Here is a 12,962-nt window from a genome sequence, read left to right as displayed (position 1 = left end):
AACCTACCCAGCTGGGAGGAGCATTTTACATAATAACAGCAGTAGCAAATTTGTGAGAATTTAATACTGTTGCTGATGATAGTTAAGAGATCAATTAATGGCCAACTGAATCAGTTAGCAAAATAGAGGGAAGAGGGGTTGGAAGAACCTTGAAGGGGAGCTTGCACTCAACAGAAAGCCTATTGACAAAATGGATATAAAGGAATATTTTGGGTTGGCATATATTTTATGGTACCAAATTTGAAGATGAGAACTGTAAAAGAAATGACTGTCAGTTCTGAGTAATTGTGTAAAATCTTCTGAGAGTTTGATTGCAGTCTACTCATTGAAGGGTAGAGATCTTAAAGAAAACCTAGTCATGGAGAGAGACATAGGACATGTTCTGTCTCCTTGATCTGTCTTTACACATAGCAACTGTTTTATTAAGATTCCTATCACAGTATTAAAAATAATAAAAAAAGCCATTTTAATATTAATTAACATTTGTCTAGCTATTCTGCTGTGGCTAGCAACCCACAGGCATCTCATCCTCAGGGCATGGTAATTCTGAGTAATGATATTGGTCAACTCTTAGAATTCTCTCTGCACCTCACTATATGTTTGGGAAAGAGATCTTGCATGGAAAGCATTAACCAAAGTGTCTTTTAGCATGCCACAAAACAGTAGAGAGACTGCCTGAAACCTGGGTGGTCGTCTTGGAATTGTAATGTCATCCCCTCTTGTGTTTTTTCCCTGGTATCTTCAGTACGTACCTTGGCTTACACAGAGCTAATCACTGTGGTATTCACTGACATCTGTTTTTTTTTCTGTAAGCATTCCCAATTTGTAAGTCTTCTGCATGTTCAAGGGTTAGCAGAGATCCTCCGGCAGAGACACAGATGCCAGGAAGGAGTCCTTCTCCAGGCTTTTTTTGATGTTGAGGACCGTTGACCTTCAGCAGCTTTGCTCCTGGGATCATTTCATTCAAGTGTAGCAAAGCCTTGAAGCACAGCCTGATACACAAGAGCAAAGAACTGCTACTTCTCCATCCCTTTGGACTGGCCTCAGCACTGAGATGTAGGCATTTCAGTGCATTCAGCTGGAAGAGTCACCAGTGAGTCACAGCATCCACCAACATACTGATGTTCAGGGTGTGTGGAGGTAGGGTAACACTGCAGTGTTTCCTTTTGCTTCCCTAGAACTGAAAGCTGGATAGCCTCCACCCACATTAAGTCCCTTCCAGTGGCAAACCCGTTATGTGTCACCAATACTATTGCTCTCCCTCACAGCAAGTGCTCATGTGCAATTTCATTTTGCTTATGCTTTGAGTTTTTGAGGTATTGTTGCTCAGTTTTCGAGCAAAGTGGAAATTAGCTCCTTGACGACAATTTGTTGCACTTACACAACTGCAGAGTTTCACAGAGGTTGACACAGTGGAGAGGGGCATGACATGAAACTTTCTTCCCCAGCAAGCATCTGCTTCTACCTGGAACAACTATTGCTCTTCCACTGTGGGGCCACTGCTTTGCACAGTAAAGCATTTGGCTGTGATGTGAGAATGCATCACTGCACCCTGCTGAAAGGGACCACATACACATCCTCTGAATTGTGCTGATTTGTGATATTCCACCCATCTCCCCAAGAAAATGATCTGCAGTAAGGCCATAAACCTTAATTTAATACTGCTGACAGCTAAAGGAGAGATACTGCTTTAAACAGTTATAGAAGCAGAATTGCATTTTAGAAATGAAAAATATGATTCCTATCTAAAATGATGTTTGAATAAAATTAAGTGTCATACCTCTATTTGTGTTTTTCATGACAAGGCATACAAATATACCTCTGTTGACTGATTTGGCAGTGCTAAAAGCACATAACAGAGATTACTGAGATGCTACTATTGCAGGGTTCAGAGAGAGGTTACATCTGACCTGCGTGGAATCAGCTCTTGATGAGCCAAGCAATATTCTCCAGTCTCTCCTTTCTGTGGCTTTTTTCTTGCATCTGCGCAACTTCAGTGCAACTGGTAGAGGTTGGAACAGGAGTCAGAGAGTTAGTCTGGTTTGGGCAATTTACAGTCTCAATTAGGTAATTGAAATTGGTTGATGTGTACCTCAGTTTCCTCATCTTTAAAATGTTATTGATGGGGGGGGGGGGGGTGTTGTGGTTTTTTTAAGAACCAAGAATTGAAAAAAAATCCACTATGTATAGTGGCAGTGTTGGTTGTGCTTAGAACTGGGGAACCTGAACAGGCAAAGATAAAACTTACTTTAATAATTGAAAGTGGATTTGAACTCAGTCTTCTAAGAAGCAAAATGTGGAAAATTACATGTGTTTCCTATCTAATCAGCTCTTATAGTTTACCCAAGAGGCATGCATGAAGTTTGGAAGCACTATTTTCATGTCCTTTCTCCAGTAGCCTTGTTTTATTTCATATTCAGTTCCATGTCTGATGTTGAGAGTGGCCCCATGTTAAATCTGCTCCTGTTGTCTATAAATAAGCTTAGACATCTTAACCCACCTCATGATTTTGTCAACGTCCGCCACATGTGGCAAGCAGCATTCATCTTCCAGTGAGCTAGCAATCAGTCTGGCCGGTGTTTCCCGTGGGTAAGGCTGCTGGTTGATAAGAGCTGGTCCCCAAGCCTATTCAGACCCAGAGAGGTCTGATGGGAATGACAGAGCTAATAATAGAAGTTGGACCTTTTTATTTTTCCTCTCCAAGGTTTGTATTTTGAAAAAGTCACAGAAAACCACAGAAAAGGTTTTTTGGTCTTTTTTTAACCAGTTGCTTACTGTTACAAATATAGTAATCACTGCTTTTAGGAGAGGTATGAAAGCTGGGGAAGGGGGGTGGTGGTGTTTTGTTTTGTTGGTTTTTTTAATCTCGTGAAGATGCAATGGTACCTGAGAGAAAAGGGAATCAAATAGCAAATGCAGTCTGATGTTGAAACAAGGGCAACAAAAAGCAACCAAAAGAAATCAGATTTGGGATTTTAACAAAATTACTCTATCCCATTGTATTGTTCTAAGTCAGGATGTTCATATTTAGGGATGAAAACCTTAAAGATCTGCTGTGTGAGATGAAATAAAAAAAAAGTCCAATGACTATGCATACACAGTGTTTCACAGGTATTTGGGAATAAGTATTTTCCATCTCTTTTGGCCTTTTTCAATTTTTTAGATACCACAGAATATGTAGGTACCACTGCCTGCTAGAAAATCGCACTTCCTTTGTAAAATTTGCTGCTGCTGTTTGCTTGCTTAATATTAATTTTTGGATGTCCTGTTGGAGCTGCTTATTAATTGGTAAGCAAATCACAGGAAAAAATACATATGTTACCATGAGTCCTAACAAAAACAAAAAAGCAGATTTTGTGCAAGATTAATAGGGAAAAATATTATCATGTCATTTATTGAGCTCAGCAATTATTTGTTGTCTCACGAGCTATGAAGATAAATATTAGATCCTCAATCAACTTCCCTAATTGAAAAATGAGAAAGTGTGAAATATAGCTAACTTTCTTATTCCACATTCTTATTTCATTATAGTTTTAAGGAAGCTAGTTGTTGCTGTGAATTCAGGAAAACTACATCACACCAACATTAGCGTTGGGAAGTCATTCAAAGAAAAGCTAGGAAAAGTAACTAGACCTGGTCAAAAGCATTTGCAAGAGAACACAGAGGGCCTGGCTAGTCTGAATGCTGCACAGCTCTGTAGAAAGTTCATGCTACTGAAACGTGGCAGTGAACAAGTGCCAGCTCCTCAGGTGTGGTATGAAGCTTTCTTCGGTGTAAGCAATCATACTGGCATTAGGCAAGGCTGAAGGAGCAGATGTTTTAAAATTTGTGTACCAAGCATAACATCCCTACTTTGAAACAGCAGCAGCAGCAGAGATGGAGAGCACATTAGAACTGAGCTGGCTGAATTATTGACATGAGTGAGTTCCAAACCAGTTAGTTTCCACTTGAGCTTCACGCCCAACATTTTATCTTTGTCTGAATTCACATGTTTTCAAATTTCTTGGGTTTATGACAATATTTAGTTATGTGTTGAAACCTCTTAAGTCAGTATTTCCAACCCAGAATTGTTTTGAAACTTTTGTTCTGTGAGAAATATGGGCATTTTTATTTTATGCTTAGATACAGTTTTAAAAGTTGACATTTTCTGTGAAATGAACATTCTGTTTCTACGTGGCTTTAATGAGCAAGATTAGAAATTGGAGTAGCCTTGGAGTAGCTCACTGTGAGAATGCTGCGCCCTTAACATGCAGGGCAGGGGGTGCTCCCTCAATGGGAAGTTATTTACTATCCTCTGTCCTGCCTTCATCAAATGTATGGCCCTGTTCATTTTATACTGTAAATTATTCAAACTGCACTGTGAAGACAGAGTAAATAATTTCCTTACAGATTTTTTCATGGCTCTGTTATCATAACAACTTAATTCCTTACAAATGTTAATGAAATGAACATCGCAGAGCTCTTGTGATGAGTTTATTCCCATTTTATGTATAGGAAGTGAAATAAGATTAAAGCCAATTTATGCAACTGAAAAAATGGGCAAGCTTTCAGGCATATACAAACATGGGCTGCTTTTTCTGCCTGTATTAGGCAGTCTAATAAAAAGAGATCGCCTCCTCCTACAAATGTGGTTTCACTTGCATCCTTAGGCAATGACAGCAACAGTAACGATGCTGTTACAAAGATTAAAGCCAGAAATTATGGAGTGTTGACTAATTTTGGCTGCCTGGTGTGAGAAACTTGGAGTCCAATCTTTTTTCAAAGCGTTTTTTGAGGACATTGTGTTTTCCAAGTATCTCTCTCACTGGTCTCATTTGCAGCTGCGACTGCTTGGCTTCTGTGCAGATCTGAATACAGGTGTCCTGGGATGGGTGCCTGGAAAATGAGGGCAGTGGAGCTCGCTGTGAAAGTTTTGCTTTATGTGATCTGCCCTATATCATGTTGGAGTTCAATGGCCATTTGCCAAGGATGGCTTCACTTCCCTTAAACATAAACTTGTCTTTCTCTTCTTTCACTTTCCTACCTCCTTTATTTCATACCTTCCAACTTCTCTAATGGTGAAAGCAGGGGTATTAATGACTCATATAAATAGAACATTTACTTTGTCCTGGAATATGGCTATCCTCAGCACCAAGTGAGCCATCAGCCTTCAAATGTCTGCGCTGCTATAAGGCTGGAGGGTTGGAGACGAAGAGTGAGGAAATGATGTGCCCATCAGAAATGGTGAGTCACAGAAAAACCAATAATCAGAAACTCCTCAGAATCCTCACTATCCTTTTGTAGCTAGACAGCAGCTTTTCTTTGTTTCACACAACCTTTAAATCCTCCAAGTACTCTCTTTTTAAATATCTCTGAGTCAAAGCCTTGAACTCAAACCAAAGGAGAAGCAGATGAAATTGAGAATTTAATGACAAATACTTGTGACAGATAAGCATTGTCGGTGAGGTTGCACAATCCCTGATTTTTAGTGGCATTTCGTGGAGGAACGTTAGACTACAGTACTAGCCCATTAGAAAATATTTTTTTAAGAGGTGTAATTAAATAGTAGGAAAGTTTCTCTTTCTTGAGCGGTAGCATATATGGTGAGATAAGCATGGTGGATTTCCATGGGCAGGTATTTCTTACTATGTACATGCAATTAAAAATGGAAGGTTTTCACCTTGTGTGCATACAGTCTTGCCCTGAGACCCACTGGAGTCAATTCAGCTGTGTCCAACTGGGCTCCTCAGGGATAGCCCAGAGAGCAGCTGCTTGTTTGTAAAACGTGCACGAGGGTGCACTTTCATCCCGGGTCTTTGCAATTTCTGTTCACCTTTTTTTGCAGACTACAAATGACATGGTTATTAAACAACAAAGTACTGTCCCATTAAGCTCTCTTGTTTTGATGTGTGCTGAGTGAGAGGGCTTTACCTGACTGTGTTGGTCCCAAAAGCTTTCAGTAGCATTAAAAATTATGGCCGGAAAAGTTGAATGTAACACATGAAGGTATAATTATGTTCAGCTTGATTAATCCTTGTCGTGGTTTAACCCCAGTCAGTAACTGAGCACCACGCAGCCGTTTCCCCCTCCCCCCTCCCAGTGGGGTGAGGAGGAGGAAAGGAAAGAAAAAAGTAAAACTCGTGGGCTGAGATAAGAACAGTTTAAGAACTAAAGTAAAATATAATACTAACAATAGTAATAATGAAATATAATAATAATAGTAATGAAAAGGAATATAACAAAAAAAAGGAAGGGGGGGGAAGAAAAAAACCAGTGATGCACAATGCAATTGCTCACCACCCGCTGACCAATGCCCAGTTAGTTCCTGAGCCACGATCCGTGCCTCCCGGCCAACTCCCCCCTGTTTATGTGCTGGGCATGACGTTCCATGGTATGGAATACCCCTTTGGCTAGTTCAGGTCAGCTGCCCCAGCTATGCTCCCTCCCAGCTTCTTGCACACCTGCTTGCTGGCAGAGCATGGGAAACTGGAAAGTCCTTGGCTTAAGATAAGCGCTACTTAGCAACAACTAAAACATCAGCGTGTTATCAGCATCATTCGCACACTAAATCCAAAACACAGCACTGTACCAGCTACTAGGAAGAAAGTTAACTGTCCCAGCCAAAACCAGGACAATCCTGCATGATAATTAGCAGCATAGCCAGTTTGCAAGAGAAGGGATATCTTTGTGAATGCCTGTAAGAATTTCAGTCTTCTGTCCCACCTGGCCAAGTGTGGTGGCAGTAAGTTGAAGGTTCGCATTTTGCAGTGATCAAACATCACAACCTTTCTGGCCACATTCCTCAGAGACAGATTTGCCAGAGCTTGCCAGCGCACTTCTATTTCTCTGCTGGTCAAGGGAGGGGGGAGGAGAGAAGAGTCAACCCAAGTCAGGGAAAATCTGCTGAGGAGTGAAATACATCCGCTTTGGCCCCACAGTCTGAGCAATAAGTTGCTTATCCTGCATTACGCTAAGCCACATGATTTTCCCCTTTCCATCCTGCTGTATAGAAACTAAGTCCAAAAGCATGGGCAATCAAGAGCCCAGGCTGTCATTTGTGTCCAGGGTCTGGTACTGGATTTGAACACTGCCGAGGCTGGACTGTGTTCAGAAGCAGGACCTGGGAGGTACAAAGTCAGCACTTGTTCCCCAAGGAGCTGTTTGTTTCTCCTTTCAATTTAGAGCCTGAAATGCCATTTGTTTAATGTTGCTGTTTAAATAATGATTTATAAGACTCCAAGCCAGCCGTGGTACAGCTTAATGACTGCTATAATTTATGGATGCCACTGGCTACATAAACACTGCTGTAAATATAAAGGATGTCTCCCACAAATTTTACTTTGATACTTATTTGATACCATCCATTTTCCTTTCCTTACACATCTTCTGTGTGTGAGTTGCGGCCACTTCACTTAGCGATCCAGGTCATTCTGGCTCACCTTGCCAGGAGTGATTTGGTCTGGGAAATGGAAAGATCAAATGTCTATTTTTGTTACAAAATATTTTAATTAAAAATTAATTTTCCTTGAGCTTGGATGCAAACATCTGCATCAAGTGGCCCATTAAAAGGGTCATTTGTATTTGGGCTTTTTTTGGTTATCTATTTGTTTTACTAGTTAATCATCTCCTTTATCCAATTCATTTTGCCTTTGTGCACACAGTGAGCAAGCAAACAGGAGACAGGAATAAATCATGCACTGTCACAGAGCCCAGCCATTCCCCAGGCTGCAGCTTTGCTATTTGTGTTCTCTAACCTATACAAGGAGCATGTATATATGCGTCTAATGCAAATCTGAGCTAATTCGAGCCCCATCTCTGCAGAGATGAATGAGCATGCAAATCTGCTGCTTTGTTTTGGAAGAAAAGTTCCTGGAATTGCTTGATGTCTAGTTGCAACTGACATCTTTTAAATAGTACTGTCAGTTGACTTCAGGAGATTTGTGTTCCTGGGCTGCAACAAAGATACCTGGGAAGACAGTAGGTGCTCTTGAATGCTTTGGTTCCATTATAATTAGTGTTAATGCAGTCATGTGCTTGGAAAACTGAGTGCCTTCACAAAGTTATAATGAACTGAGTAAACAGAACAATTCCATTGCCTATAATAACCCCTCCTCTGAATCTCTGCATATTGTATCCCAGCAGCTGCTGGGATAAAACATGGACATTGCTGAAGAGATTGCAGATAAACTGAGTGGGACATGAGAGCTGGTAATAAACGTGGGGTTCAAAACTATCTGTGGGTAATTCACAGAGACAAATGTACTTCTAAATTTGAGTAGGACTTAAAGATTTTTAAGAGTGTCATGATGTTACTAACCTCATGGAAGTGCTCTGGGACATACCTCTCAACTTTTCTTTAGGTGGTGCTTCCAGCAACACGGTGCCATACAAGTTCATTGCATACCCCTAGGAGAAGGGATCATCTACTGAGTTACCAGAGTTGCTTCTTACAGCTTTCTAGCGTCCATTTGCACACTGACCTGAGCCTGCTGTGTCTGGCTTGTGACATGCAAAGAGCTTGGCATCTGACATAGGGAAGGTTCTCAGCGGTGTCTCTAAGAGTGCATTTTTGCAAGGAGCATGGCAAAGTCAAGGAAGATATCTTCTCATTGCCTTAAACCCTTACCAAGGGGCCCGCAGAAATTGTCAGCAACCAGCTCCAAGTTACTTGGTCTATTTTTTCTGCAAAGCTCTCCTCTGTAGTCATGCCTTGACCCTGACTGAAATACAAGGGCACTGTGCAGCCTGTATGTGGCAAGCCAGAATTACTCTAAGGCAGGCAAAAAAATCAAGCTGACAATAACACAGAGCACCCTTTTCAGGAGCTGGGGTCCTTTATTAAAAAGGTTTGGCATGTATTCCCCCCACTCCTGAATTTATTTGTGCCATAAAATAAGCTTGAAGAGAAATAGTGGTTGTTTTCCTACATGCTTCATTAATTTTTAGTTTTGGCAGGCAATATAAATAAAAGTATCAAGTGCACATCTAATTGAATCACCAGTGATTCCCAACTCCCTGTAGTACCAGAGAACATGATGTAGCTGTGCTGTTTACCAAGCATGGATGAGTTAGGCAAACAATGGCTCACTCTGCCCAGAGGCTTTGGTTTAATCTTGAGCGTTTACCCATTTAATATGAGACAGGGCAAGAGTTGTTGCAGTGGGGAATTCACAGCACAGACTTCTTCATACTTTTAGGCTTGCCTTCTAGGAGTAGTGACTGGAAGCACATCTCTGCAGAGAGTCAGGAAGGTTTCGGTGAATTGCATCTACACCCAGATGTTTGTGGAAGGAGCTCTGGCACTTCTCAAGCTTAGCCTCCTCCATACGTACTGACTGTAGGATGTTGCTGAACTAATTCCTGCCTCCTTCAGGTGGCTGATCTAGAGCGTGTCTCTCAAAAAAAAAAAAAAAAAGGCCTTGTCCTAAGTATCTCACTTGGCCACAGTCAAAGGACTTGGGATGAGAGAATTCCTACGGTAAGGAAAATGATACCCGTCGGGCTGGATGATCTCTGGCTTCTCACCTGTCAAGGGAATCAAGTGCCTCCAGAAAAGGACGGTGCTAAGGGACAAGTATTCTGGATCATTTCTGAATGGATGATACTGGGCTCTAATTGTAGCATTCAGTGACCTCATTTCATAAGAGCTGGCTCCTTTCCACATTGCTAGCTGCCTTTTGTTGCTTAGCGTAGGTAAAATGAATTAGTGATTTTTGTATCTTGGTAGATGTAGTCTGCTGTGGGCTCCCTGACTCAAGGGGAGGGGAGTGCAGGATGCAGGAGCAGGAGTGGGTATAGAAGAGAAAGAAAACGACAAGCAGAGATCAGACTGTTTTCTCTCTTGCAGAGAGAATATGACAATGTGATACACCCAAGTCACAGGTAATACATGTTGACAGGAGGGCATGATGAAAGCTTGTGTGCTTTCCAGACCATGTAGCCATGTTACTCCTGAGCTCAACAGAGAGGATATCAGTCTTCAGGACTCTCAGTCTAGCAGTAAATTTACACACAATTAAAAATCTATCATGCGTATTGTGTTGTTCTTGAGAAGTACCACAGAGCAGGCTGCAGGATTTCAACCCTCTTTTCAAGGGTCAAAGATGCCTGCCAAGTTAAAACACCAGAAATGCCTGGGGAACTGAAATTCTCTGTTAGTGTGGTGGGTTGACCCTAGCTGGATGCCAGGTGCCCACCAAAGCCGCTCTATCACTCCTCCTCCTCAGCTGGACAGGGGAGAGAAAATATAACGAAAAGCTCGTGGGTCGAGATAAGGACAGGGAGGTCACTCAGGAATTACCATCACGGGCAAAACAGACTCAACTTGGGAAAAAAAATTAATTTAATTTATTATCAGTCAAATCAGAGGAGGATAGTGAGAAATAAAACCAAATCTTAAAACACCTTCCCCCGACCCCTCCCTTCTTCCCAGGCTTAACTTTACTCCCGAATTCTCTACCTCCTCCCCGCAAGCGGTACCGGAGGGACGGGGAATGGGGGTTGCGGTCATTTCAGCACATGTTGTCTCTGCCGCTCCTTCCTCCTCAGGGGGAGGACTCCTCACACAATTCTGCTCCAGCGTGGGGTCCCTCCCATGGGAGACAGTCCTCCACAAACTTCTCCAACGTGAGTCCTTCCCACGGGCTACAGTTCTTCACGAACTGCTTCAGCCTGGGTCCTTTCCACAGGGTGCAGTCCTTCAGGAACAGACTGCTCCAGCGTGGGTCCCCCACGGGGTCACAAGTCCTGCCAGCAAACCTGCTTCAGCGTGGGCTCCTCTCTCCATGGGTCCGCAGGTCCTGCCAGGAGCCTGCTCCAGCGTGGGCTTCCCATGGGGTCACAGCCTCCTTCAGGCCTCCACCTGCTCTGGCGTGGGGTCCTCCACAGGCTGCAGGTGGATCTCTGCTCCACCGTGGACCTCCATGGGCTGCTGGGGGACAGCCTGCCTCACCATGGTCTTCACCACGGGCTGCAGGGGAATCTCTGCTCCGGCGCCTGGAGCACCTCCTCCCCCTCCTTCTTCACTGACCTTGGTGTCTGCAGAGTTGTTCCTCTCACATGTTTTCACTCCTCTCTCTGGCTGCAATTGCTGCTGTGCAGTAATTTTTTTTCTCTTTATTAAATATGTTATCACAGAGGCACTACCACCGTCACTGATTGGCTCAGCCTTGGCCAGCGGCACGTCTGACTTGGAGCCGGCTGGCATTGGCTTTATTGGACATAGGGGAGCTTCTAGCAGCTTCTCACAGAAGCAACCCCTGTAGCCCTCCCCACTACCAAAACCTTGCAATGCAAACCCAGTACAGTTAGGTGGACCATTAGATATTTGACAAGATTAAACAGGTCAAACAAAATAAAATAATTAATTTTTGTAAATTATTGGATTGAGGGGATTTCACAAGGTGTTCTCCCCTTCAGTGTTATCCGGGATCCTACAACCTGTTGATTGAGAGGAAGGCAATTCAGTAATCTGAAGTGGGTTTTGTTTTCTTTTTCTCTAGGATCTGCTTCTGGCTCAAAAATGGCTCTGGAGGGTTCCTTCAGCTGCTGGAATGGAACGGCGATCAGGCTGGGGCAGGCGTGCGACTTCATCAGGGACTGCACCGAGGGAGAAGATGAGGGAGCTATGTGCAGTGAGTAAATCCAAACCCCTAGGCTGCATCCTCCTTTTCCAAAAGCATTGATTGTTTTGAATTTTAATGCTTGAGACTTCAGCACTAATAGACTAATTCGGTACTGTCAAAAGACTGGTATCCTCCATAACACATGCAGTTTCTCTGGATGTCTGCCTAGAGAGGACCATTTGATATGTTCCTGTACTCGCCTGCATTAGTTCTGCAGCAGGTTCTTAAGATGCTCTTAGTGCTTCATTGCTTTCGAAGTCCTGATCAAAAATGCAAAGGAAGTATAGCCTGAATAGTTAGATGCCTTACAGAATTATGAAATGTGTAGTTTGTTAGAGCCTTTAATCAAAATGTAGCACAGCATGTGGCAGAAGGGAGAGGAAGGAGAAAACTTCTAAGATGAAAAATGAGTAGAGCCAGTAGCTTGTCTTTGACCAACTCCTGTGTCTTTGTAATTCCTCTTGTTTTCTGTCCTCTCTTCAGCAGTCAGTAGTCTAATAAAATACGGCAGAAGACGGATAGCAGCCTGAGTTTTCTGCAAACTTGCTGTGCCTGAATACTTTGTAATTGTGCTGTGTAACCTAGATACTTTAGGACCTTCCTTTAACTGTCTTGAAGATGCCTTATCTCTTTTTCTATACCTCTACGTGTTCTACCTCCAGCATCTTCCCTTTGCCAGTCTACAGATAGTTAGGAGTGGTTGATTGTCAGCCGTATGGTTATCCACAGGGCAAATATATCAAGAAAAATAATTGTTGAGAGTTCATCATTTACCAATTTAAAGTGTAGGTGTCACAGCTGATCTAGCCTATGGACTTTTGTCGACAGAGCTGCATTGATTTGGCATGCAAAAAATGTGTTCCCTGACCAAAATATCAGTACCAGCAAAAGCCTTTGAAATGGAACAAGCAATTATTCTCAGTTTAGCTTTCATATGTGACAGCTGGAGCAGAGGAGAATCTGAGTAAGGTAATTCAAACAAGCTGTGTTGATGTAGGTGATGTCTAGACCTTTGCTGTTTCTAGCATAAACTTAACATAAGAGTGACACACAACTTCTAGCAAATTCCAGTTCTTTGCTGCTAACAAAGAAATAAAGTAACAGATTTTATTGGTGTAGGGAACAGTGGTTTGACCTGGGATCATCTAGCAAACTAGTTAAAAGCTTGAAATGATACGCTTCTCCATCATGTTAGACATTGTTACAATTTGAAATTATATTAATTAACGACACACACTCAGTGAACATTAAATTCACTTTCATAGGAAGAATGTCATCACTGCAGACTTGCAGCTCCTTAGAACCAATAATGCTTCATATTAGTAGTATTGAAACCTTCTTTTTGCCTAAGAGCTTTAT

The 12,962-nt window shown here is 42.4% G+C and overlaps 1 protein-coding gene across 1 annotated transcript in view; it reads left to right on the top strand.

The window, feature by feature from the left end:
- The window catches only part of ALK (ALK receptor tyrosine kinase), a 318,891-nt gene that overhangs the window by 231,341 nt on the left and 74,588 nt on the right, over positions 1-12,962 (top strand). Inside the window, exon 6 of the mRNA XM_050893080.1 lies at positions 11,481-11,612. Within this exon, the coding sequence (XP_050749037.1) occupies positions 11,481-11,612 (132 nt within the window). The remainder of the gene's footprint in view (positions 1-11,480; positions 11,613-12,962) is intronic.

The sequence above is a fragment of the Gymnogyps californianus genome, chromosome 3 (genome assembly GCF_018139145.2).
Source record: "Gymnogyps californianus isolate 813 chromosome 3, ASM1813914v2, whole genome shotgun sequence".
Classification (NCBI taxonomy): domain Eukaryota; kingdom Metazoa; phylum Chordata; class Aves; order Accipitriformes; family Cathartidae; genus Gymnogyps; species Gymnogyps californianus.
The sequence above is the reverse complement of the archived record's forward strand: the minus strand, read 5'-3'. Positions and strand labels throughout refer to the sequence as shown.